General features: G+C 45.5%; 1 protein-coding gene across 1 annotated transcript in view; it reads left to right on the top strand.

Moving 5' to 3' along the window:
* The first annotated feature begins 2,210 nt into the window (after positions 1–2,210).
* ATF6B (activating transcription factor 6 beta) overlaps positions 2,211–27,134 on the top strand; it is a 44,486-nt gene continuing 19,562 nt past the window's right edge. Inside the window, exons 1-7 of the mRNA XM_066581052.1 lie at positions 2,211–2,318; positions 3,014–3,116; positions 9,972–10,057; positions 10,135–10,210; positions 12,503–12,585; positions 13,366–13,495; positions 20,102–20,275. Of these exons, the coding sequence (XP_066437149.1) occupies positions 3,041–3,116; positions 9,972–10,057; positions 10,135–10,210; positions 12,503–12,585; positions 13,366–13,495; positions 20,102–20,275 (625 nt within the window). The 5' untranslated portion in view covers positions 2,211–2,318; positions 3,014–3,040. The remainder of the gene's footprint in view (positions 2,319–3,013; positions 3,117–9,971; positions 10,058–10,134; positions 10,211–12,502; positions 12,586–13,365; positions 13,496–20,101; positions 20,276–27,134) is intronic.

Raw genomic sequence — 27,134 nt, 5'->3', positions numbered from 1 at the left:
TAGTTATTGCAGCTAGTGCTTGCATTTAGCGCTGCCAAAAACGTGGTACCAAGTTGTGCCATGTTTTCCGTAGCGCTGAAACAGCTGCCCATTCTTTTCAATGGGCGATGCATGTCTGTAAACGGCCAAAGATAGAACATGCATCGCTGTCAAAGCGCAGCATTGAAGACGCTTGTGTGAGCAGCCCCATTGAAATGAATGGGAGCGTTGTACGGGGTTTAGCGCAGCGCTGAAAAGACAATGCTAAACGCTGTACAAAAACGTCTGTGTGAGGACGACCAAAGGGTGGGTTTATATGGGACAACTATCATCCGAATAGTCTCTCCAGTGACTTGTTAGCGTGCAAATGACTGGTTTGTGTGCTTTTACCTAAAGCGATTGTTGTTTACGGCTCGCTGGTCGTTGATAGACAAACGATTACCTGTTCAGCCCAGATGGTCATTAATCAACCAGCAACTATTGAGCTGAAACAAAGCGACCGGCGAGTGAATTCTCGCTAGTCAACCAGTTGATGGCCGTGATTCCACAGAACAACTGTTGCCAACATTCGCTCTATCGAGTTATTAGTCACATGATAGTTGTTCCATGTAAAGCCACCAGTAGGCGCTAAAGAGCATATAGACCTACCCGCCTGTATGAACAGAGAATTGGTAACGGTGGCTTTACACGGGATAATTATCATCTGGATAATAGTTCAATAGAGTGAATGTAAGAGACAGCCATTCCGTATAAACACGGCTACCAACAGGATGACAAGTCACTAGTCGCTTAGTTTCAGCTCACCTAAAATAGTCGCTGGTTGATTATCGCCTGCTATAAAGAGGTAATCGTCTGACAACGACTAGCCAATAACTTTGCAGGGAGGTGTGCGCTTTGCGGACTGTGAAGATGAACAATAATCATTGTGTAAAAGCTCAGTCATTCATACGCTAACTACTCGCTGTAGCGACTATTTCAAGTGGCTGTTCGACAATAGCTGTCCTGTGTAAACCCAACCTAAGGCCATTCTCACACGAACGGATCGGAATTGCAGATTCTGCGTCAAAATCCAATAGTATGGATACTGATGCGTTCTTTAGTTCCAATTTTGAGCACCAGTTCCACTACGTGAGATCACACCATTAAATGAGAAAAAATACTTTACTTAAAAAAAATAATGTACCTATAATATGCCAAAAAGGGACTTTAAGGGTTTTTCTGTTGAAAATACTACCGATGACCTATCCTCAGTATAGGCCATCACTAGTTCATCGGCTTGGGACCCCAACCTATCAGTTGAGCGGGTGCATACTGTCAGCACCGCAAATACGGAGGTCGGAGTGGAAGCCTCCATGCCAACCTCTGTGTAGTGGCTGGTGCTTGTAACTGCAAGCTGGGTTCTCATTGAAATCAATGCGAGCCGTGCCTGCAGTTACAAGCGCCGGCCACTACACAGAGTGCGGCGCTGAGGCTTCTGCTGCAACCTCTATACATTTGCGACACTGACAGCATGTGCCCGCTCAGTTGATCATTCGGTGTCCAGAGCGGCGGACCCCAGCCGATCAACTATTGATGACCCATCCTGATGATACATCATTAGTAGTATTCTCCCTGGAAAACCCCTTTAATTGGCTGTCGGGTTGATAGAGCGCTATGGATACAATTGGTGTACGCACTGGGAACTTTTCCAGCCCGCTCATCGAACTAACACTGCAGCACCCATCCCTCTATACTATATATACGGCTCTATATATCCTAATCTGTGCTAGCTGTAGTATACAAGGAAGTACAATGGACATTATGAGAGGTCTTCAGTATAGGGGCAATAGAGAGCAATGTGCAGCTCCCCCTACAGCCCATGTACAGTAAATCCCAATTACAGAAAAGTAACCCACAGACACTAATCATAACTGAGCACCGCAAGCTGCGCTCCATCAGCATAAAACTACAATTCCCGGCACCACCAGCACATCATATTACCGCGCATGCGTTAAACAGCAAAGCATCATGGGCCGTGTGTCAATGATGACTCTTCGTTCCTGTCCAATCAGACGACAATGAGAACGTTCTTCCCACTTCTCATTGGGTTTCTCCCCTTATATGTCTCATTGGTTTAGCCGCACGACACTCAAATCCAGCCAAGCCGCTCATTGGCCAGCATCCGTCCTCAACTTCCTCTATCGAGAAACGTGCTAGCCGAAGGAGGCGGGACATCGATTCCTCCGCACTGATTGGCTGAAACCGCACATACGTTAGCTGTGATTGGTGGAAACCCTACTGACTGACCTGAACGTTTCGGACGGTGGCAGCTGTCTCTTCCTGATATCGTTGGACACCCGGTAATAATGGAATGACAATCTACGAGCTGCGTTACTGCGCTGTCACCATCTCCCCGTCGCTTACTTCATTTTGACAAGTATTGACGTCATGCCGGGGGTTTTCATGCGGCGTGACGTAGCCCTGCTAGTACATTCGTCCAAAGGCATCTCCTGCTGAAGTATTTATTAGCCTAGGGCTACAATGCCTGTTGCAGAAGTAATGACACCTATCAGCGGCCGGCGCATGGGTGACATAAGTCCTGAGATACGGACCCAGAGCAGCTCCTGAGCCCCGCGACTTTATTCTTCTCCCCCGAAATGTTTTCGGACCTCTTGCGGTTGCGATTGATGTCACTGCCCTCCATAAAACATGGCGGGAGCGGTCGGAATTGATCAGCAATGTTTTGTTTTCACGGCGACCGCTATACTTGGTTTTTGTCGACTCTTCTGCATCGTGTCGCACAGAAAGTCGAATTTTGGCTCCGGCTTCTTTTATACCCGGGATGCTAATAGTAACGTGCAGCCCTCTAGAAGCGAATGGCGTGCGAAACGTTTCGCCTTTACAACGAAGAATCTATTTACCTAGAGTTTTCACAAGTCGTGAATTTTATAGCGATTTTTCAAATCAAACTGGAATCGGGCAAGAAAATTTGCGCCTATCCGTTTTCTGCACCTGTCACCGCCCCTCATGCCATGCTTTTCTTTTATTCTTACAGGCGCTGAGGTCACGAGGGACGGTCACCATGGCAACAGACCTGCTGCTCAACGACCTGGACACCAAGTTCTGCGCAGACAACCTGCTGACCAGCGAGGACTGGGGTAAATACACTGGATACGGCGGAGCATGATGGCGCCGAACTCGTGCTGCGCGGTTTGTGGTCTATGCTATGTACCTGCAGGTCCTCTTGGCTAGTGCGATGGATGGGTTCTTGGACCTCATGCACACGGAATCCGCAGCAAAAACGATTCTTCATGCACATGAGCGGAAACTAATTGCGGTTTCCACTCGTGGATGAAATATCGCAGCCTGCTCCATTTCACTGCGGATCCCACACAGACGGCTTCCATTAAAGTCAATGGAAGCTGTTGACCTGCAGCCACCTGCGCAATTGACATCGCGGACGAGCTGCAGTTTTCGCATAAAAAGGAGTTTTAAGAAAAAAATCTGTACTGCGCCGGTCGGCACATCCGCATTACAAAACTTCAAGACAGGGTCGTGGGCACTGGTGGATGCGGAATCCATGCGAGCCCGTGGACATGATCCTGATTGTAGCGGTTTTGCCAGCTGATCATGAAGAGGGAGGTTTGGGGGGTTCGGATCGCTGGATTGGAGCCAACTTAGACTGTGTTTTCCTGTACTTCTATAACGGTGATGTATCCTTAGAGTAGGTCATTGACGTGAGACTCCTGGCATCCCAGCTGGTTAAAGGGATCATGGTGATCAGCACAGTGCTGTACATTGTGTAGAGGCGGTGTCTGGTATTGCAGCCCAGTCCCGTTCAGGTGAATGCGTCTGGGCTGCAAAAAAAGCCATGTGATCAATGAATGTACATACATGGGCCCACGCCATCTGCAGTAGGAGACAGTGGGGCCCCGCTATTACAGCTGGACCTGAGCTGGCTTCGATCCCAGGTGTTAACCCCTTACAAGCCGCAATCAGTATTGACCACAGTATGTAAGAGGTTAACAGAGAGGGAACCGTTCTCTTTGAGGTCATCGGTTCCCTGCCATCCAACTACGGAGTGCCAAAGGGTTGCCATAGTAACTGAATTCTTGACCTTGGCCACTGGGTCTGCTGTGGCTTGTAATGGCAAAGATACAGTACAGAAGTATAGCACTATATTATCTAAGCAAACATAGGGTCGCAGGGACATGGACAAAGGCAAAAGAAATATATATACTCTCCCTGTAAAAGTAAATCCCATTTTTGTGCACTTTTCCAACTTTTTTTTTTTTTCAATACAACAAAAATGCAATAACAAGATACATGCTTGGTATCGCCCCATCTGGCAATGAGCTGAAAATGACAAAAAAATTAAAACCGTTTTTTTATCTCGCATGGCAAACACTGTTAAAAAAATATTAATGTCTGATGTGCTACAACAGGGTGCCAACAAACCTGTAGCTTGTCACGCCAAAAAACCAAGCCCCTCACATAGCTGCGATGATGGGGAAAATCTCCAAACCCCTGGGTCTCTGAATGCAGCGCTGCAAGGGATAAATTGTTTTTCAATAAAGAGGGGTTTATTGTTAAAAAAAAATAAATCTCATTTTCGAATCGCTGTAATCAGATCAACCCGCAGAGAAAGGCGATCATGTCATTTATACTGAATAGTGAAAGCTGTAAAACAACAGAGGACAATAGCAGAACGGATGTGTTCCTTCACCCGGCCCCGTAAATAAAATAAGTTCTACATTATCCTGTATGTTCCTCAAAATGGTAGTAATAAAACGACCGCAGCAGACAAGCCTCATATGGCAGGTCAAGGAAAAATAAGTCATGGCTTTTGACAAATAGAGATGAAAGTCCAACAAAATCATCACATCCTTCAGTATCAAACTAGCCCAGTCCTCAAGGGTTTAGGCCAGCTTCACAGGGTGACAAAATTGCGCGATGTTTCTCGCGATGCGACAGTGCTACAGATTGCATGTATGTGAAGCCCATGCTTTCCTTCACATTAGCGATGTTTTGTAGGCTGCTACATTGCAAGAATACAAAATCGGGGGATGCTCTATACAGACGCGATTTGCGATGTTTTGTAGCCCATGTTTCCCTATAGAGACTTCCTTTGTGTTGCATCGCATGAAAATGTGGTTTTCGTACAGTGCAATGCAACTTTCACAGTAGGAAGTCCTACTGTTGGGGCTTATTTTAGGGCTCAATTTGCCTTTAAAACCGAAAAACAATACATCACCTAACAGGCGCTGACCACTCCGCCGCTCTTCTTCTCTGCAGCTTCGGCACACTTGCTTGTAGTATTCGTCCAGTGCTTCCTGGTCAGGGGTTAAAAATCCCCGCCCCTAGGAAACAGTGGCTCTGATTGGCTGAACCGCGGTGCTCGAGAACCAATCACTGCAGCACTTACTGATTGGTTCATCAAGCGCTGGCTCTGATTGGCTGAGCTGCGGTACTCGAGAAGCAGTCAGAGCCATCGCATTAAATGCCTGTGATTGATTCGTCAAGTGCTGAAATGATTGGCTGAGCCACAGTGATTGAGAACCAATCAGAGCCAGCGCTTCCTGAAGGTGGGGATTTTGAACTCCTGACCAGGAAGTGCTGGGGAAAAACTACAAGCGCTGCGGAAAAGAAGTGTGGCGGAGCGGATAGCGCCTGTTAGGGGATATTGTTTTTTTTATTTATGCAGATAGGGCTTTTTTTGGGGGGGTAGGCCTTATATTTCAAGCATCTAAAACGGCCCTTAGAAACATTGCTTGTAGAGGAAATTGTGGAGCCACCATATGGCAGCACTCAGTGTGCCGCCGTCGCGCTGTGCAGGGTGTGTTGGGGTGGAGCAGACACATCGCTTCTGATTTAATTGCAAAACGCGTTACAGATGATGCCAAATTGGCTGGAGAACAAGGAAGTGTCACACATCAGAAGATATCTAGAAGGACTCAATGCAGTAAAGCCTTAAATCATTAGGGTGTATATGGACGCTGTCAGGGAGGTGTTAGGGGGGTTTTCTGGTATTAAACTATTGATGATCTATACTTAGTATAGTTCATCGGTGGGGTACGCCACTCAGGATCCCCACCAATCAGCTGATTGAAGAGGCCACGGCGATTGGCTAAGCGGTGTGGCCCTTTCTCAGGCCTGTGACGTCATGTACGTTGGTCACATGGTCTGAGACCAGCTCCATCCTATTCACCCAGACAGTCAGGACACTGATTCAGAGGTTCAGGGCAAGTGATAGTGTCTAGGACTTACTGAGAACTGGTGGTCTGAGATTTCTGTGGACTCTGTGAAACCAACCAGCACACCTGGGCATCAGAAACTCTGCTGTGACCACCAGTTCTCGGTTTGCCCTGAGCACTACCAGTTTCCTGCCAGTCTGCACACTCACTAGCTGTCTCTCCGGGTGTTCTTCATGGAAAGCTTCAGCCACCCCATGTGCACTTCTGTTATCGACCATCAGGATGAAGACGTGATTAGTGTTATCTGTGCCTCATAATTCAACATATCTTGAAAAACGGATGTGTGAGAGAACATGTAGCGCTCCTCTCTAAATATCAAAAGTCTCAAAAACTTTTTATTATGACCCGCACCAAAGACAGACCCCATAAAGACATTTATAAAATCCCAGACAAATGAGAATATCAACAATATGGCTTCATATAATAAAGTGTGACCGCTGATAATAAGTCAGTGCTACAGCCCTGATTCCAATAGTATCATACCTGTTCGTGGCCGTATGGTTCTATTCAGTAACAGACAGGAATGGGTGAGATAAGAAAACCAAGGTGAGTTATGTGCAAACAGACCTGCCGATAGGAGTCTCCCACCTGCGTTCTCTCACACTCTAAAGGGCAGTATGGCTCTATATGACTTCGCGCATGCGTTTGGTAAACAACATCTGCTATCAGAAGCTATACTGTATCCACAAATGATATAGGTTTAACCCCTTAATAAATAACCTTTGCCTGATGACCTATGGAATATCCCATATATACCCCTTGTTATAGAAAACCTTTATGATGGACTTTAGTCAAAGTAGAACATAAAAAGTTTTCTAGAGTATTATGTATAAATGATTGTGATCTGTCTCACCAGCTTTCTAATAGATAAGGACCATAAGCCAAACAGGCATGCAATAAGCCATAAAATAGCTCATATACCAATTTACACAATATAAATGCACCGAGATTCTTCCCATAGTTGCCCACCCGTGGGGTCTCCTTCTCCAAGTCCAACCCAATGACTTCCAATCCTGTATGATTGCTCTTGTGAAAAATTTTGTGCCACTGGGTGCCAGGCTGGCGGTGGGCAGATCACGTTGTATGCTTTCACGGACTTCCTGAGTGGTCCGACCAATATAGACTTTTTTTTTTTCTGCCATCTGTTGGATGAACAAAAGTTGAATGTGGTGACAGGAGACAACAAATTGAGCAATTACCGTAGACATAGGAACCCTCAGTCGCACTCTCCTCCCTAATGAAGCAGTTGGACAGACAAAACAGCAGGAGGAAACCTAATCCCTACGTGGTTTAGCTCTCCGAGATGTGCTGTTTAGCTCTACATGAGGAAGTTCAAGGTTCTCTTAAAAAACTATTCCAGTTTTTAGCTCAGCTCTTACACAGATCTTGCCACCGATTATTATTATAGGTTGTGATTAGTCTTTGAAGTCCATCTGCTGCTCTCATACATGATGTAAAAGTATTAGAGCTTGGGGTGATACGTGCTCCTTTGTAGGCCTCCGAGGTTATTTTCCGTGGGTACCCCCCGATCTAAAAAATCTCCATGTGAGGGCTCTGGTCTGCTTGGAGAATTCACTACTGCAGTTACAACGCAGTCTAAGGGATCGGCCTGTCAGGACGTCTCTACGTAAATGTAGGGGATGAAAACTTTAAAAATGTAACCAATTGTTTATGGCAGATTGTTTCCTAAATAAAGCTATATGAGTAACACCTCTTCTAACGGGACGGACAGACCTAAAAAAATCACGGTAACTAAAGAATAAGTAGACGTCGGTACAATCTTGAGGGAATTAGAATTTAATTTTGCCAGATTGAGTGTGCGGCTCCTTGGGGTCTGACTAAAGTCATAGATCGTCATCTCTGATGTACAGGTGGAATAAGGGGGATGGGGACACGTGTAGATGCTTCCACCAACCTAAAACTGGGTTGGCATAGGAGAGGGTACACTGTGCGCCCATGGCGGTACCCCCTATCTGTCTGTAGAACACGTGGCTAAACGCAAAATAATTCTGGCGTAACACAAATCACAAGATATCAATGAGTAGTGAATGTTGTGTCCTATCTGAGCCTACCCTGTTTACCGAAAGATCTTACTTTTTTACATGAATAGCTGCCTGGGCACTATTGATACTGACTTTTTTTTTAACAACTGTAACTAGCGTTTATTTTCAGGGTATGGCTTATATTTCAAGCACCCTCAAAAATCCTGAAAAATCGTGCTAGGGCCTATTTTCAGGATAGGTCTTTTCAGGGAAACTGGGTACCTGCAGAATCATAATGTAAGTTACAGCTTGGATGCCCAAATTGTGAGAAATGCTAGTGAACAATGCCTCTACATCCAGACAGACCAGCAGCGTGTTCACAGGAAACGGCAGTTCTCAAGAATTTCAGTAAGTTGCGAACAATCTTAGACAGAAGTGCAAATTCAAAGCCATAGGTTTTAAAAAGAAATCCAAGGAAATGCAGGCGCTTTGACAACGGCTACCAATCCCCGCTACAGTAGGGATACCTGGGGGACCCGTGGTGGATTTGTGCACCTTAGGTAAAATGTAGCCACTTTTGGGTTTGTATTTTGTTAGTCTAAAGTCTGTCTTAATTTGGTTTGAAAATGTTGAACCGGTCCATCTCCATGTTTATCCAACGGTGTCTTCAGATTTTTAATATGGTCTTTGATATTCGCTGACTATTTTCGGTTGTGATCTATTAGCATGTCATTGTGAGTACTGTTTAACCCCCCCCTTGATTATATTATTTCTGGATCAACAACGGTGCCAGCTATAGTGTATATAATTCAACATAATGTCATGTTGAGTATTAATAAAGTCATCAGCTAGAACTCGAAAATGGTTGCATGTATTGAAAAAAGTGATATTGCCTATCCATTTCTGATGAAATTCTACCCTTATCATCTATCCTTCGACTCCCTTTCCATTGAAGTTTCTTGGACTGAATCCAAGATGGCTGCCACCCAGGTGGCCGAAAGGCCCCACCATACTGTCAAGAAGTTTGCTGCCATCCATTCAAGTGTTCTCCAAGTTTCCTACTTCTCTCTTTTGGGTCAGAAGATATTCCTGGTGGCCCTGACTTTGGAATCGCCTTGTATATGTGTCCTATCTCCGTTATGTAAGGGGTTATATATGCATTATATATGTATCACTGTAGCGGTGGCCGCACCGTGCACTAGTTCTGCCTGTCAGACTTGAAGCTCTTGGGGTGCCTACTAGAGACGGGCGAGCATGCTCGGTTAAGGAAATTACTCGAGTGAGCATCTGTCTTTTCGAGTAACTGCCTACTCGGCGGGGGGGGGATTGCTGCCTCCCGCCGCCCCCCGAATCTTTTCGGAGGAGTAGGCAGTTACTCGAAAAGACCGATGCTCACTTTAGTAATTTCCTTAACCAAGCATGCTCGCTCATCACTAGTGGCTACATTTATTATATTGCGAACCTCTGTTTGCAGAAGTCTTGGCCCCCTGCTGTGCCTGTGATAGTGGTTGGCGTTGTTGAGCTCTTACTGTGGACGGTCATCCTACAGCCCCTTCCCTAAATGAGGCTGGGGGAAGCAGCAGGCAGGGTCCTCCTGTGAGGGACCCGCACTCTACTCTGGTTAAAAGAGAGGGGTCCCAAGCAGCGGACCACCCTCTATGACATCCACATACTCTAGTAGATAACATTCACGCAGGAAGTTGACTTGTGGATAGCTGTAGACCACCATGGTGGATGCCGCTTCTTATGTAACATACATTTCCATTTTTTTTCTCAGATGCCGGCCTGTACAGTTACCCCGACGTGACAGAAGACTATAGCAACCTGTTTCCTTCCAGCTTTGGGTCTTATCCTTTGCATTTGGTAAGTGACCCCATGTAGTTTCAGCACTTGGCCAGTTCCCTCTTCTCTCGCCTACATCACGTCTTGCCTATCCGCAGTACAACAGCCAGATGGATGTAGAGTCTTGCTCCGTGTCCTCGTCTTTGGATGAGATCCACAGTATGAACTTGTCTGGTGAGTTTGTGTACGGGATTATAGAAGAAAATGTACGGTGTGATTCCAGGAAAAATATCACTTTTCCAGTATTGTTAAAGGTCAGGACCATGATGCTTTGCCTGAAGAGGATGGTATATTATATGGGGTTGATATTTGAAGCGCCACTCTGGTTGTTTGTGTTTTTTTTTTTTTGTTTTTTTTTATTCATGTATTATGTAGCTATTCCCCCAGTATATATGTAAGTGAGCGAGTCTTACCTTGGCTTGTTATTTCTGTCTGACTCTCCACAGATGGTCATGTGATCTCAGTTCTGACCAGCTCAGATTTACTTGGGGTTATGTATTCAGTTTCTAGTCAAACTCTCAGTCTGTGTGATGCTATTACATGATCCCTACCACAGATACTGCCTACAAGGTGACACAAATTCTCCTGTCACGGTCACTGATGATGATCACACAGTTATAGTAGAGGAGATCACAGCTCATCCTCATCACTGTACACTTATATGGTCTGTAACTTACTCAGGTGAATATGTCAGGTAATGAGAATTAAACTGTCACCCCGGAAGGGAAAACCAGCATAGTGTCAGCTAATGCTGTGCTGATGCATCATGGGATAAATGCAAAACAGAAAGTAAAAAATCTCACTCAAGATGGTGCCTGATCAGCATCAGACAGGGGGCAGCACTGCAAGGAAGTGGCTGCAATACACAGAGGAGACCTCCAGAGTGTGGCAGGCAATCAAGTGAGGGGGGCTGGGATAGAAAGATATGCTTTGCTGGCGTGGCCCTTTAAAGAGAGTCCAGTATGAACAACTACTATCTCTATTGCTAAGTGCGCATGCAAGTTGTGTGCCGAGGGGCTTGGACACAACTCGCATTGTACTGTCCGATTTACATGGAGTCAGCATGTTTACATGCATTAGCATGGCTTATTTCTTGTCCGTGAGACGGCGAGGAATGGGACATGGCATGAGTTTTTTTTGTTTTTTTTTTCCGTGAACCCTCAGTCCATTTGAAAAACGCCCATGTGTATAGTCTCATAGGTCTGTATTGGGGCCATGTGCTGTTCGTGGATTAACACAGACAGCACAAGGCCCTAAACATAGTGGGGCGCGGGGAGCCTATGGCGTATTTGGACATAGATGTTTGACGTTATAGCCTCAGTTATCTGTTGCTGAAGCTGCAGCAATAAGCTGATTGCCAGCGGGTCTGCCTGTAGGTACGCAAATGTTTGGATCCTGCAGGTCATGTGTGCGATTAGTGCCAGTCGTGGCTTTAGGCCAATCGGTTATAGCCAAAGGGCCTTTCACACAGAGATTGTCCAAGAAATGTTTGTTTGCCCGATTAACAAGCAGTGTGAAATTGCTGCTGATCGCCCAACAAACCAGCAAAAGCTGCAGAATCCCCTCTTGTATGCAGCACAAAAGAGTCATTGTTATTGGTGGCACATTTCCCCGGGTCAATGGAAGATGTGTTACAGATAATGATGCAACTGTTGGGGATGAACCCAACTAAGTAGGTCTGACTTGACCTGTTTAAGGGCACCTTGCACCTCTTCTTTTTTTTTTTTTTACACAAATGTCAATGGGACTTTCTAATGTTAAAAACGCATCGCAAGTTTGTGCTTTGCGATTTTTGTGCGATGCGTTTTTATCATTAGAAACTCCCTTTGACATTTGCGTTAAAAAAAGTAGTGATATCGCAGCGTAAAAAAAAAACGCAAGTGGGTTGGAGCCCTAATGCTGGGTTCCCACTGGACGGTTTCACGGCCGAAATCTAGCAGTTTTGCCTCAGCGAAAACCGCAACATCTCTGCGGGATAAGCACAGATTCAAAACCCGCAGCACTTAGCCGTGGGTTTTGGAGCGGCTTCACCCCATGTTTTTCCGTTGCGACCGGCTTTCCCATAGAGAGGAGCGAGGCCGTAATGGGAAAATAAAAAGAATTGACATGCTGCATCCCGGGAATCCGCGCCGGCTTTGCCGCGACAGATTGTCCGCTTCGTGTGTACGAGATTTTTGACACAACTTATCCACATGGCTGGCTGGGTTCATACGGGGCGGAATTTCCATGCAGAAATTCACTGCCACAAATCCGCCTGCGGCTGCTAATCCCGTGTTTGGCCAGCCATGTGGATGAGATTTGTCAGAAACACATGTCTGCCTGCGGATGATGGGCTTCCTTGTATGACCCCTCAGAACAGCAGAACTGTGTCTAGACCCCCTGCATAGACGCATCCTTGTAGAGCAGCGAGATGAATGTGGCGCAGGGCGTAGAACGATTTCCTGTAAGATATTTGTTTCTCTTTAGATCTGTTAGTTAAGGCAGAGCCAGCGTCTCCTTTCTCTTCATCCTCCTGTGATTCCTCTTCCTCCTGTGACGGACTCTACGCAGTAAGTACATTATTTCGTGACATGTTCTCCTTTCTCCAGTGACCCTAGTCACATCCTAACCTTTGTCTTCCAGAGCAATGAGTGTCTCTAAAGTTCTCTGTGTCCCATCTCACTCGTATACCAAAACTACATACATGCTTAGCTGAAACTAACACGTCTGTCTATGAGGGAGTTGAGGAACATAGGCTTTAAATGGGTAGTAGCACAACTGACTTTTATCACCTATCCATGGAGAAGGTTATAAGTCTGATTGGTGAGACCTCCACTGATGCCAAAAACAGGGGTCCTGTTCCTGCTTGCTGTGAAGTTTGAATGGTGCTGCGATCGCACATGCACAGTGGAGCTCCATTCATTTCAATGGGACTGACGGAAATAGCAGAGTACCAGCGCTTGGCTTTTTCCAGTAGTCCCATTGAAGTTGAATGGAGTGTTAACGCACATGTGCGTCCGTCACTCCATTCAGTCTCCTCCTTAATGCGGATGGTGGAGTGATCCCACAGTGAGGAGCATACTGGACCCCTGTTCTTGGGATTGGTGGGGTCTCAGCGGTCAGACCCCCACTGATCAGACTTTTATCATGGATCGTGGATAAAAGTCAATTGTGGTGTAACCCCCCCCCCCCCTTTATAAGGTGTCCAGTGCTTCATCTAGACCTGCAGTGTCATTCTCCTCTGTGACCAGCTGCTTTTGAATTTGCTTGCCATTCATTCCTATATTGGAGTAGAAGGCTTCAGAGCTGAATGCTCCTTGTCTTAGCTCTCTCCTTGTCTTCATGCACAGCCATCTCTAGGAGACATGGGCACGTCCGTGAAGGTTGAGCTGCCTCCATCGCCCCCGTGTACAAGCCTGGAGGCTGCATCTACTCCATGCAGCGCTCTGCAAATAACCCTGCTTCCTGTGTCAACAACAGGTGAGTGAACATTGCTAGGTACCTTCCATCCCCAGAAGGCCACTCCCTGTATATACTAGCCTGCTGATGGCTCTACAGCTAACCGCACCAATGTAAATGATTTATAGGGGCTGTGATCGCCAGGATAAAGCATCCCTTCCTGATTAGTGAAGGGCAGACTGCCGGGACCCCCCAGATCCTCAAAGTGAAGGAGCTCTAAATAAGCTCTGGGTCTGTCTACTCCACGATATTACATCGTCACCATCTCCTTTTATGAATTTTATTCTTTGCAGTCTTTTACACAATTACATTAAAGAATTGGCCGATACAATGTTAGTTATTGCGTTGGCTAGCACATAATATAGCAAAAGTGCAGTTTACTTAGGGCTGGCTTCACAAAACCAAGCGTGATTTCGGGCTGTGAAACTCGGCCCAAAATCGTGCACATGTGATGTCCCCGCAGATGCGAGGCGTTTTTGACACACAACCGCCTCCCATCACTTCAGTGCAGCTACGATCCTCCTGCGCAGCTAAAGGGATCGGCAACTGTTTAGATGGGAAATCTCACATCGCACAAAACAAGGGAATGCCCAAAGATAGGACCTACCCCAATTCTTTCCAGCACCACAATGCAGAAAAAAAACGCTCTTGTATATGACCCCATTCAAAAGAATGAGGTTTATATTTGTGCGAGTTATGTACGCCTCTTAACGCACAAATCTCGCACGATTTTCTTGTCTGATGTGAAAGCGGCTTAATATAACATTTTTGCACTGAAAAATCCCTGTAAATTGCTGACCACTAGGGGTCTCCCTTCCTTCTAACTTTCTGTCCACTGGCTGTTGTCATGTGAAACCTGTCTCTAGTAATGGGTATAACAAGACAGACTGGGGAACGTTCCCTTTAGGAACAGCCTAATACTTACGGTTGGGAAGATGAGTTTAGGAACTAAAGGAAATGGGCTAGATTAGAAGAAAGGGTCTGCTTTCCTGTTTTCCTCTCTTCCTCTCGTCCATGGGTTGTGTCTGGTATTATATACACTTAAGGGAGCTGCTGTTCCAGAAACAGCCGACAAATGAGAGTGGTGCTGTTTCTCATTTCAATCTTACACAGCATCTTTACCATTTTTTTTCTTTATTGATTCTCCATTTACCATGTAATGTAGTCATTCTATACAAAAAGGAATGTGTCTACACTGACTGGCCAGTTTATTAGAGCCCCTGGCCCTTTCATGATTGGCGCTTCCCTGTATGGAAATACTGACTCCGGACTGCAGCATGGTGACAAATTTTTCATGCGTCAGTTTCAATGTGAATTCACATTAGATAGGGAAAACCCAGCGATTTCCTATGAGGTCTGGTCATCAGTGCTAGATCAGCCGGGGCCAAGATTTCACTGCTACCTTGTGGGGCTTTCTCATGCAGCGGTGTTAAGAGTATACCAAGAATGGTGTGATTGATGAAAACATCCCGCAATAGGGGATCCTGTAGATGGAAACAAAGGGGAGGATGTCGGGACTCGCTGTGATGTACACTGGTGATTCAACTGGCATTTCTGTTGCACCATGTTGGTGGGAGGGTCAGAATCTGGCGCAAGCAGCAGGAATCGATGACCCCGTCTTGTCAGCTGACCAGAACATCAGTACCTTCATCTAGTAAGAGGTTCCTGTCCGCAGGGAGCAGTATTCCTGCAGAATGATTTCAGCACCTAATGGTACCTACGTCACGATGAATTACTGCAATTCTGAAGGTCAAAGGAGGTGCAACATGCTACTAGATGGGGTCTTTAATAAAGTGGCCATTCAGTGTAGATGACTGTGAATGAACGTATATACACACATGACATTTATTTTTTATTTTAATGTCTGTTTTCACCATAAACGTAGACCCGATATTCCTGGCCCCTACAGGGATGACAGGAAACGGTGTCAGCCATATACCATCCATCCTGTTATTAGTAGAGACATGAAGTGGGTTGTTTCCTGTTGCTGGATCTAAGAGGCGATGGCAGGAGAAGTTTTAGTGCACGCGAGGTCTTTCCTCACATCTTGGTCATCTGACACCATATTTCATCTTAATGGGTCCCTTCATACTTTGTGGTTCCCATCCTGTCACATCGGTGATAAAGGATCAAGCTATGTATCACTATGGGAGCTGCAGAGCACACTCCACAAGACAGTGTGCTCTGCCTGCACAGTCCCACAGAGAACAAAGCAAGGGCTTTGAAAAACCAGCAGAAGATATTGCCGATCTGCCGGCAATCTCCTGCATCTAAGTCTCCTGCTTTGTTTACAGGTTGCCATAGAGACCATCGGCTTGTCACAAGCAAGCCTATGGTCTCTGTGGCAGGGAGAGCTGGTGCTAAACGGTCAGAGGACAGCCAGGCATCAGCTCTTACAGCAGAGATCAGAGAAAACCTCCGATCTCTGCTGTGTTAAACCTTTACATGCTGCAGTCTATGTGACTGCAGCATGTAAAGGGCTGTCACTGCAGCATATAAAGGGCTGTCACTATCGGACGACCGGAATGTGATCAGGGGGTCCTGATGGGTCCCTGTGGAAGTCCCCTAAAGGGACAAAAAAAAAACAAAAGTAAAAAAAAAAAAAAAAAAGTAAAAAAATTATAAAAACACTTGTCTCCCTTTACTTTGTAAAAAATCAAAAATACAATCACACATGTGGTATCCGTGTGTCGTAATGACCCAGAGAAGGAAGTTAATACATTATTTAACCCCTTAATGACATGGCCCCTTTTTTTCTTTTTTCCCCCATTTCTTTTTTTCCTCCCCCCTGTTTAAAAAATCACAACTTGTCCCGCAAAAAACAAGCCCTCATATGGCCATGTCAATGGAAAAATGAAAAAGTTATGGCTCTTGAGACGCAACTGCAAAATTAGTTGAAATTCAATGATTAGACCATTTTAAAAAACCTGCCCAGGTGGGTCTGACAGGGTGGTAGGAAACCCGCCACTTAAGGGGTTAATGGTCGAATGCATCTGGAGGAGTACGTGGACTCATTTGTCTTAGTTCAGAGCTATTAGGAACCTATTATAAACTGAAGTGCAGAAGAAGCGGCACAGTATAGGGTAGATGGGTGAAATTTGTGATGTGCCGGCGCTGACAGCTACTTTTTTTGCTGGTACTGTTATTTTGTGCCATGTCGGTCTTGGGAGGTTGGTGAATGAGCTCTGTGTCAAGAAGGACTAGAAGCATCTGATAGCTGATCTACATGTGTATTCTGCGGTATAAGTAACCGGAGCTGCACAGTGACGCACGGTGCTATTGTTGCCGTAACAGCAGGACATCCACCTGGCTCAGGTTCCCTCAGCTTGGCATTGCAGTGATGCGGGTCCATTGTGTATAACTACGTGCAAGCAGTGCCGAAGGACCCCCTGCACATTAGGCTTTATGCTCCTTTTACACGGGCCAAGAATCTCACGATTCTCGTCTGCACGAGCGAACAGGCTGGTGATGTCGTCATCTTGTGCACTAATCATTCAGTGTTTCATATTCCTATGCGGAACGCCAAACGATCGGTCTTTAAACGGCATGAGAAGTTTTATGTTGGCTGAAACCTAACGACGAACAGGAAGCGCACGATTCACATTCCTCGTTCAGTCATTGGCTGCATTTAAACTGAATGATTATTGTTCAGTTTCGTTCGTTTGAATGGTTGTCTGACCCTCTGCCCAGTCAGGGACCCCTGCGTACCTGTCTGAATTCTTGTTATCTGTGTTGCAGATGGGCCAGCTGGCGCAGTACAGATAATGCTGTGCCGTCACTAGGCGATGACGCGGATCCTGCGGCTTTTCCGTATTGATGATTGCGGAACGGCCGCAGGTCAGTCTCCCATTGACTTTAATGGAAGCTGTCCGCATGAAATCTGGCTCAAAATAGAGCATGCTAACAGGAATTTACAGCAGGACATTTAAAATGTGTTTCTGGGCACCACGTTTTTACATGTCCCGCTGTAAGCAGCTGGGAATTCCTTCAGCCCCGCTGCTGGGCTATTCCCTAGCCGCAGGGAACTCCCTCCACCTCTCTCCCCAAGGGATTTTCCTATAGCGGGGAGAGAGAGCAGGGCGGGTTACAGGGCTTCCCTGAGAGCGTGGGAGGAGAGGGTGGGGCTGGAGGAATCAGCCTTCTAACCCTGCCCCTCTATCCCCGCCCCTCTTCTTTGCTATGGGGATTCCCTGTGAGCCTACAGCCCTGCCCACTATCTCTAGCCCCACCCACTATCTCTAGCCCCGGCCACTCCCTAAGCTATGGGGATATCCCTCGGGAATCCCCAGAGCAGGGAGAGAGAGAGCAGGGGTATGGAGGATTAACCCATAGCAGGGAGAGAGAAAGCAGGCCTATGGGGGATTAACCCATAGCAGGGATAGACAGAGTGGGGCTATGAGTTAATCCCCCATAACCCTGCTCTCTCCCTGCTATGGGGAAATCCCAAAGCTCTGCGGGGCTTCTTCTCTCTCTCCTCCTGGAACAGCTGCACTTTTTTAAAGCAGCTCTGATCTTCTGCACATAAAAAATTGCCCTTTTTACACAGTTTTTAGCTCAATGTAGGCGCTAAAACCACTCTCTTGTGAACAAGGCCTAATAGGCGATTCACTGATAGAGACAATGGTGATGGTGTAGGGATGATGATGGTGATAGCAGTGACAATTCAGTAGTAATGGCCCTTTAACAGTCAGACAGCCGTTTAACCCCTTAGTGACGGAGCTTTTTTGCTTTTTTCCATTTTTGTTTTTTCCTACTCCCTTTTAAAAACTCGTAGCTCCTTAATTTATCCATCAACGTCGCTGTATGAGGGCTTGTTTTTTGCGGGACGAGTTGTATTTTTCAATGGTGCTATTTATTGTACCATATAATTTACTGAAAAACTTTTTAAAAATTCTTAGCGGAGAGAAATGGAAAAAAACCGACATTCCACCATCTTTCGGTGCGTCCTGTTTCTACAGCGCACAAACTGCAACAAAAACAACCTGATATTTTTATTCTATGGGTCAGTACGATTACTACGATACCAAACTTATATAGTATTGTTTTTGCTGTAGTACTTTTATTTATTTTTTTTCAATTATTTAATTTTTTTCAATTAATTTCTGCGGTCATTTTGTGCGCGCAATACCTTTATTTTTTTCGTCGATGTAGTAGAGCAAGGGCTCATTTTTTGCGGGATGTCCTGAAGTTTCCGATAGTATCAATTTGGAATACATACGACTTTTTGATCACTTTTTATTGCGTTTTTTCTGGGAGACAGGGTAACTAAAAAAGTGTATTTCTGGCGTTCTTTTTTTTTTTTTCAGACGACGTGCACCGTGCGGGAAAAATAATGCACTACTTTGATAGATCGGACTTTTACGGACGTGGCGATATCAAATACATATTTTTATTTTATGATTTTGATTTTTTAATAATAGATATGGCAAAAGGGGGGAGATTTAAACTTTTATAACTTTTTTTTTTTTTTTTTAACAATTAAAAAAACGTTATTGATTATTTTTTTTACTTTACTTTGAAGTCCCCCTGGGGGACTTTAACATGCGATGCTTTGATCGCTCCTGCAGTATGACGTAATGCTATAGCATTACTTCATACTGCTTTTTTACAGGCAGTCTTTCAAGCCACCCTGTGTGGATGACTTGATAGGCAGTCTGCTAAGGCAGCCCTGGGGCCATTCATTAAGCCCCCGGCTGCCATGACACCTGCACGGATCCCCCGATCTCACAGCGGGGGGGCCGTGCGGGACCCCCGAACAGCGTTGGGGGGATTTAAATGCCGCTGTCAGAATTGACAGCGGCATTTAAAGGGTTAATAGCCGCGATCGGCCGAACGGCCGAGCGCAGCTATTGCCCGCGGGTGTCAGCTGTAATAAACAGATGATGTCCGCGCTGTATGAAGGGAGAGAGCGCTGCTACCTCCCTCCATACACGTCCTGCAACAGCAGGACGTAGTTTCCCGATGGGGCGGTCGTTAAGGGGTTAAACAACTGCACAAGCACTGACCTCACCATTAAGGTTGTTAGCACTCGTGCAGAGCATTTAGACTAAAAGACTTCTTGCTCAGCGCTTCACCTTCTATGTGAAGGTGATGGGGAGTGTTTACACGTAGCGAGAAGCCCGCATGGTGATAATAGAGCAGTCACTGTTCTCTGATAGTGATGATGGTAATGAAGCTCTTACGGTGTTAAGTGACAATTCACTGATGATAGCGATAATCATGATGAGGCAGTGATAATGGTGACAATTCAGTAATGATGAAAGTGATAGGAGTGACCAAATATGATCAGAGATTGACACTACGGGGATAATAGTGTTTGCAGTGATAATGGTGACAATTCAGTAATGATGAAAGTGATAGGCGTGACCAAATATGATCAGAGATTGACACTACGGGGATAATAGTGTTTGCAGTGATAATGGTGACTCTTCTGTGATGCCATTAATAGTGACAATAGACTGATAATGGTGACCTTGCAGGGATGTAATAGTGACAATTCGCTCATGGTGTGGAGATTAGAGTGACAATAGTGACAGCGCTTTGGTGACTATGCAGCTGCTACTTTGTATATTAGTATTCCGTTCCCCATAATCACATATCTTCCTCTCCTCCTTTTGACTCTTACAGCTCAGTCTGGATGTCTCTCAAAGTCTAACGGTACTATTTCCAAGAAACCGGCCTTACAACCCAGACCTGCACCCGGGGCCAAACCACCTGCACCTTCCAGCAGCACCTCGCACACCATCATCCTGCACCCGGTGACCAGCGCGCCGCCTCCAGCAAACGTGCCAACTCTCACAGGTAACACTTCACCTGGCTGCTCTCTATATGCAGGAACCCAACGTCTCCAGCGCCGGTGTGATGTTGGATCGCAGGGCTTCCTGCATGGTTGTAAGCTTCGGTGGGGTCAGAAGCTGAGATATGGGGGGTATTGGGTGCATGCATGAAATTAACCCTTCACAACTCCTGAAATCCTGTATCTTCTAAAGCATTTTAATATCACCTATTGTTCCCTGTTATCAGCCAGAGAGGTTGACTGTAATATTCTTCGTTGGGACGACCAGTAGGAAGTCCTGGAAACTAGTTTACTTCCCTACAGGTGCGCCGGTATTATTTAAGTGGACTGCAGCTTTAATGCGTTAAAGTATGATCTGAGGAAAAGGAACACCAGAGATGGAAAAGCCATAAAGCAGCCGTTGTAAATGTACCGGCGCAGAGAGGATGTGTTATATAACGCTATAAAACCACGCAGCAGATGTCACTGGCAGAAGTAGGTGGTGGATCTGGATTAGCAAAAAAAGTTATATTGTTTGGGTGCGAAATACAAGTTATGTAAATATTAGGTCAGCAGTGGAGCGGCAGATTACTTCTCCTAATGTGCTGGAAAATCCTCCTGCCTGAAATTCTGTCACGTCTGGTGGTCTTAAAGGGGGTTCAAGACTTAAAATCCATGCTGTATCCTTAGGATAGCCCATAATTATGCATCTGTGGGTGTGCGAACTCCGGGACCTACAACATTTATCTGCAGTTCCCAGTACAGCGCCACTGAGGTGCATGTGGTTGTATATAGTACTGCAGTTGTATTTACTTTAATGGCGTTAAGTTCTGTTGAGTTCTGATAAAATGCTGACCTGGAAGCTGAACGGACCCCATTATAGTCAATGCGGTTCGTTTGGTGCTATTACGTTCCGTCATATGATGGTTCTGATTGGCCAGTGGGTGCAGTTTCCCTGCTTCCAGAACAGAGCAGGAAACCAGAACCCATAGTGTTCGTATGAATCAGCCCTAAGCTGTAGTTCAAGACCCAGGCATGGATGGCGCTGTGTTGCTTCAGTGAAGGCACTTGTGGACCCTCACCAGTGATCCATTGATGGAGTATGTAGTGCTCTACAGTTTAAATACCCCTTTAGTCCTGGTTCATCAATGTTACATTCTGGAATACTTCCTTTAAAATCTAAAGATTGAGTGACGATCTGGTTAGGTATGAATAGATCAGCTACAGCCGGTGAGGTGAGGGGTGTTTATATAATAATTATATGTACACTAAATGGCCCCTTTATTAAAGTCTCACTCAGTGAGGGTGATCAATAAGTGGGACAGGTTGCCACAGGAGGTGGTGAGTTCTCCTTCAATGGAACTCTTCAGAGGCTGGATAAATATCTGTCTGGGATGATTTAGTGAATCGTTCACTGAGCAGGGGTTTGGACCCGATGACCATGACCCTAGAATTTTGGAATAGTTTTAAACGTACCAACCTTCAGAAAAAATGTATCATGTCATTTATGCTGCATGATTTGGGGCGAAGTCAGACTAGCGTGTATTTTTGCTCACAAAACCGCGTTTCTATTAGCACCATTAGTTTCCTATGATGTGTTCACATGTCCATGTTTTACAGGCATGAAAATACTCGCACCTGTAGAGATAGGACATGTGTGCACCGCATAGGTCCATGCTCCACAAGAATCCCCACAGGGAATTCCTTCATTACTGAACACTGTCACAGTGTTCAGTGATGAGGGGACTCCCCGCAGAGATGAAGGAATCCCCTGCCACAGCAGAGTTAAAAAAAAAAAAAACACAAGTGGGTAGGAGCCCAAAAACCAATGGCAGAATTGAGGTGTTGTGTTTTTTTTTTTGTTTTGTTTTTTTTTCTCTCTCCCTCCCCTCCTAAAAAAATGTAATAAAAGGTATGCAATGTATTACATGTACCAAGATAATGGTACTAATAAAAACCTACAGCTCATCACGCAAAAAACAAACAAGCCCTTATACAGCCATGCCAAGGTAAAAAAAAAATGCGGCTTTTGAAAAGTGGAGATGAAAATCTCCCAAAAGTCGTTGCATCCTCAGGCCAAAAATAGTCCGTGTCCTTAAGGGGTTAAAGGAGCACTAAACCTGTAATCCATCATTCACACAACGGTCGCCCCATTGTATGCGGTCAATGACCAGTACAAGCTAGATTAAAAATAGAATTTCCACCTACAATGAAGAACCCGGCACTAAATCCTTCAGTGAACCTTTTCGGGAAGGTGAAGCTGATTAGTCAGTTCAGTATCCAGGAAAGCTGGGTGACCTCCTGTGTGGCTAGCATTACAATTACTCAGCTTTGCAAGGGTCCTGAATGACTAATCACGCTCTGATATATCATCATATAACAGTAAGATCATCTTTTTACTACTTTCTTTTTACGCAGGTGTCAGTAAATATGAAGTGTCTTTCCAGCAGCTGCCACCAGGGGGCGAGCAGTTCTCTGTGTAGCTCGGCAGCGTTGTCTCCCGGGAAGTTCGCAGCAGTCAAACACTTGTTTATTGCTCCTGTCTGGGGTCCCCGCGCTGCTCCTGGGGTACCGTGTGCGTTACGTTCTGGCTCAGGCAGCGTTCTCCTGCTTTCTTGGGTTTTGCGCGGAGGTCCCTGCCCAGCGCGCTGCATTCCAGCTACTAACAAACATCCCCACTGTGTATGGATCTGGTCTCTATACAGTGATTTCATCGTTGGCAGGACAAAGTTATGTCTTACTACCAAGACACTTACTTCACTGATAGGCGGCTCCAGCTATGTGTTTGTCTCCTAGCTACTCGGGACGACGGTATCTGCGGCTCATCATCCTCATTGTTTTTAAAGGGGGCAACAAAAATAATCTAAGATTTGGTGTTTCAGCGAGGGGTGGGCAGTGCGGGCGTGGAGCCTGAAGACGCCACAGCTTTTATTAAAGGAAGACTCTACTTTTGTACAATGTAGTATAGCCCTCTATTGACTACTGTCAATAAGTGATGGTGTATACTAGAGCTATCATATCACTTTATAAGATGGGAATAATCCTATTAACCCTTTCCAATCCAATTAGTATCCTGGTTTTCCTAGGGGGCTTACTCTTTTTCTGCCATTGTACAACAGCGCTATATGTTGGCTAAAGCCAGTACTGCATGAGGTGACACGTTGGATAGGCTCTGACAGCAGAGAGGCTGGCAATATACAGTAAGAGAACCCCGACGGATGTCCTCCAACATCGGAGCTGTACAGCCTTAAATCATAATGTCTTTAGACGTCAGACAGTGGATTGGAAAGGGTTAACCCCTTAGTGACCAGCGCATTTTGTGCCTTGAGGACAAAGCGACTTTCATTGTCACATTGCAAGAACTGGAACTCGTTGACATAGCCGTATGAGGGCTTGTTTTGTTGTTGGTTTTTTTTGGGGGGGGGGGGGGGATGGGTTATTCTGTTTATGGCACCACTCTGGGGGACATATAATGTAATGCCTGACTTTTATTACATTGTTTGGGGGGCAGATAGGAAATAGTCCAGATATTCCACCAGTGTTTTGGGGTCTACCCTATATAGCGTCCACTCTTCGGTAAAAGCTTGATAACTTTTTCTATCTGGATGAACACGATTACTGCGATACCAAGTTTATAGTTTTTGTCTTTTTCCACTACTTTAACACATTTGGTAAAGAGAGACTATAGAATCTGTATCGCCGCATTCCAAGACCCATAACATTTTTATTTTCCTGGTAATGGAGCCCTGTGAGGGCTTGTTTGTTGCGAGAAGAGTTGTAGCTTTTATTGGTACCATATTGAGGTTCATGTGACTTTTGGATTCCTTTTTATTACATTTTTGGGGGAGGCAAACAAAAGAAAAATAGTAATTCTGGCCGCCTCTTTAAAATTATTTTTACGGCGTTCACTATGCGAGATAAATAACTGGATATTTTCATTGTTTGGGTCATTACGAAAGTGGTAACATCTACTATCTTGTTTTTGTAATTCATCCATTTAAAAATGAAATTTTGTGGGAAAAAGTTGAAACTGGATTTTTTTTTTTTTGCTTTAAATTAAACTTTGTTGAACTTTTTTGACACTGAAGGAGACTTTAAGATGGAGTTGGTTCAACTGCTGGGATAGTACACTGCATTACTTGTGCAGTGCATTCTATTAAGCCTATGACAACTGCCTGATATGGTAGAAGTGGAGGCCTTTGTCAGAGATTCTGCTGCCAGGGAAACCTTGCAATTGCACTGCAGGGGGCTGATGGGAGACAGAAAGAGCCCCCTTCCCCTGTCATCTGCTTTCATGCTGCAGTCGCTATTGATTGGCATGCCAGGATCGGAGGTTCCTTCATTTCTGCCTGTTAGCCAGGCTCCTGCTCTATCAGTGGCCAGCTAAGCCACCAGCTTAAAGATGTATGTGCAGATTTAAAGCCCATCAGTAACCGCCGTACAAATGCGTATTGGTGATCTCCTAAGAGGTTGTAAGGAATGCCCCAGCAGGAAATTACCTCCTGTATAAATCAAATAAAGGTTAAAAAAGAAAATGTGACGATATAAAACATGCAACACTCTCTCATAGAAATCTATAGGTAATGATCACGGCTTACCTGTCTCCCCCTCCCTGTACACAACACTGTTCCATAGAAATCATTAGATGATGATCACATCTTACCTCTCCCCCCTCCCTGTACAGGTCACAGATTATGCACACAATACTCTGCCATAGAAATCTATAGATGATGATCACAGCTTACCTCTCCCCTCTCCCTGTACAGGTCACAGAGCATGCACACAGCACTCTCCCATAGAAATGTTCAGGTGGTTACAGCTCACTTTCTCCCTGTTCAGGTCACTGTGTGCCCACAAAACGCTCCCGTTGACTCTAGCTTACCTATTACTATGGCCCAGGAGGCCGCTATAAAGCATATCTATAAATGCTGCAATCTGCAGCTCGGGCTGTACTGCTGCCCCCATAGTCATCATGTGCAGAGAACAGAAAATAAAACAGATTAGAAGACTGGAACATGTGTCGCCATCTGGTTTTAATTAGTGAAAAAATCCCTTTAATGTGTGTGGAGGTCCTAATAGTCAGACACGGGCTCGTTAGCCGCACTCTTTAGTCCACGTCCAGCATCTTTGTGTAGTTTTCACTGCACAATAATACTCCAGTCTTGACCAATAAATCCCATCTGTTCTCAGTTACTCCAATCCTCTGCGGCCGTCGCTTCTATCTTTGCACATTATGCGCCCGTGTTATTAGGTTCCACCCATCTGTCGGTCATTATGATGCGCTGTCATATTGGAGGATGTTATCACAGATCCAGATGATATCGGAGCTCATAGTTTAGGTTGAGGCACAGTGTGTGACGTGAACCAAAGTTGGGCTTCATCTTCTGTCCTGATTGTCTGTAGGGACCCACTTCCTGATTTGTGCTCGTTATTCCCCTCTTAATACGGGGCAACACACAACGGACGGTAGTCTAAACCATCCCTACTGGAGTCTTTTACCATTGCTGTGGGGTTCCGGCCACTGGGCCAATCAACAATACATGGAGCAAAGTTTTGGGGACTCTGCAGACCAATGATCACTCCTGAATCCTAGAATCCTGGAATGGAAGAGTTGGAAGAGACCTCCAGGGTCATCGGGTCCAACCCCCTGCTCAGTGCAGGATCACTAAATCATCCCAGACAGATGTCTATCCAGCCTTTGTTTGAAGACTTCCATTGAAGGAGAACTCACCACCTCCCGTGGTAAACTGTTCCACTCATTGATCATCCTCACTGTCAGAAAGTGTTTTCTAATATCTAATCTGTGTTTCCTCCCTTTGAGTTTCACCCCATTGCTTCTAGTCTTTCCTTGTGCAGATGAGAATAGGGCTGATCCCTCTGCACTATGACAGCCCTTCAGATATTTGTAGACAGCTATTAAGTCTCCTCTCAGCCTTCTTTTTTGCAAGCTAAACATTCCCAGATCCTTTAACTGTTCCTCATAGGACATGATTTGTAGATCACTCAACATCTTGGTAACTCCTCTCTGAACTTGCTCTAGTTTGTCTATGTCTTTTTTAAAGTGGGGTGCCCAGAACTGGACACAGTATTCCAGATGAGGTCTGACTAAGGAAGAGTAGAGGGGGATAATTACCTCACGTGATCTAGACTCTATGCTTCTCTTAATACATCCCAGAATTGTGTTTGCCTTTTGGCTGCTGCATCACACTGTTGACTCATGTTCAGTCTATAATCTATTAGTATACCCAAGTCGTTTTCACATGTGCTGCTCCTTAGCCCACTTCCTCCCATTCTGTATGTGCTTTTTTTCATTTTTCTTGCCCAGATGTAGGACTTTGCACTTCTCCTTGTTAAAGGGGTTGTCCCGCGCCGAAACGGGTTTTTTTTTTTTTTCAACCCCCCCCCCCCCTTCCCTGTTCGGCGCGAGACAGCCCCGATGCAGGGACCTAAAGAAAAATCCGCACAGCGCTTACCTAAATCCCCGCGCTCCGGTGACTTCTTACTTACCGGCTGAAGATGGCCGCCGGCATCTTCTCCCTCCGTGGACCGCAGGGCTTCTGTGCGGTCCATTGCCGATTCCAGCCTCCTGATTGGCTGGAATCGGCACGTGACGGGGCGGAGCTACACGGAGCCCCATTGAGAACAGAAGACCCGGACTGCGCAAGCGCGGCTAATTTGGCCATTAGACGGCGAACATTAGTCGGCTCCATGGGAACGAGGACGCTAGCAACGGAGCAGGTAAGTATAAAACTTTTTATAACTTCTGTATGGCTCCTAATTAATGCACAATGTACATTACAAAGTGCATTAATATGGCCATACAGAAGTGTATAGACCCACTTGCTGCCGCGGGACAACCCCTTTAATTACCATTCTGTTAGTCGA

The sequence above is a fragment of the Eleutherodactylus coqui genome, chromosome 10 (assembly GCF_035609145.1).
Source record: "Eleutherodactylus coqui strain aEleCoq1 chromosome 10, aEleCoq1.hap1, whole genome shotgun sequence".
NCBI classification, from domain to species: Eukaryota; Metazoa; Chordata; class Amphibia; order Anura; family Eleutherodactylidae; genus Eleutherodactylus; species Eleutherodactylus coqui.
The sequence above is the reverse complement of the archived record's forward strand: the minus strand, read 5'-3'. Positions and strand labels throughout refer to the sequence as shown.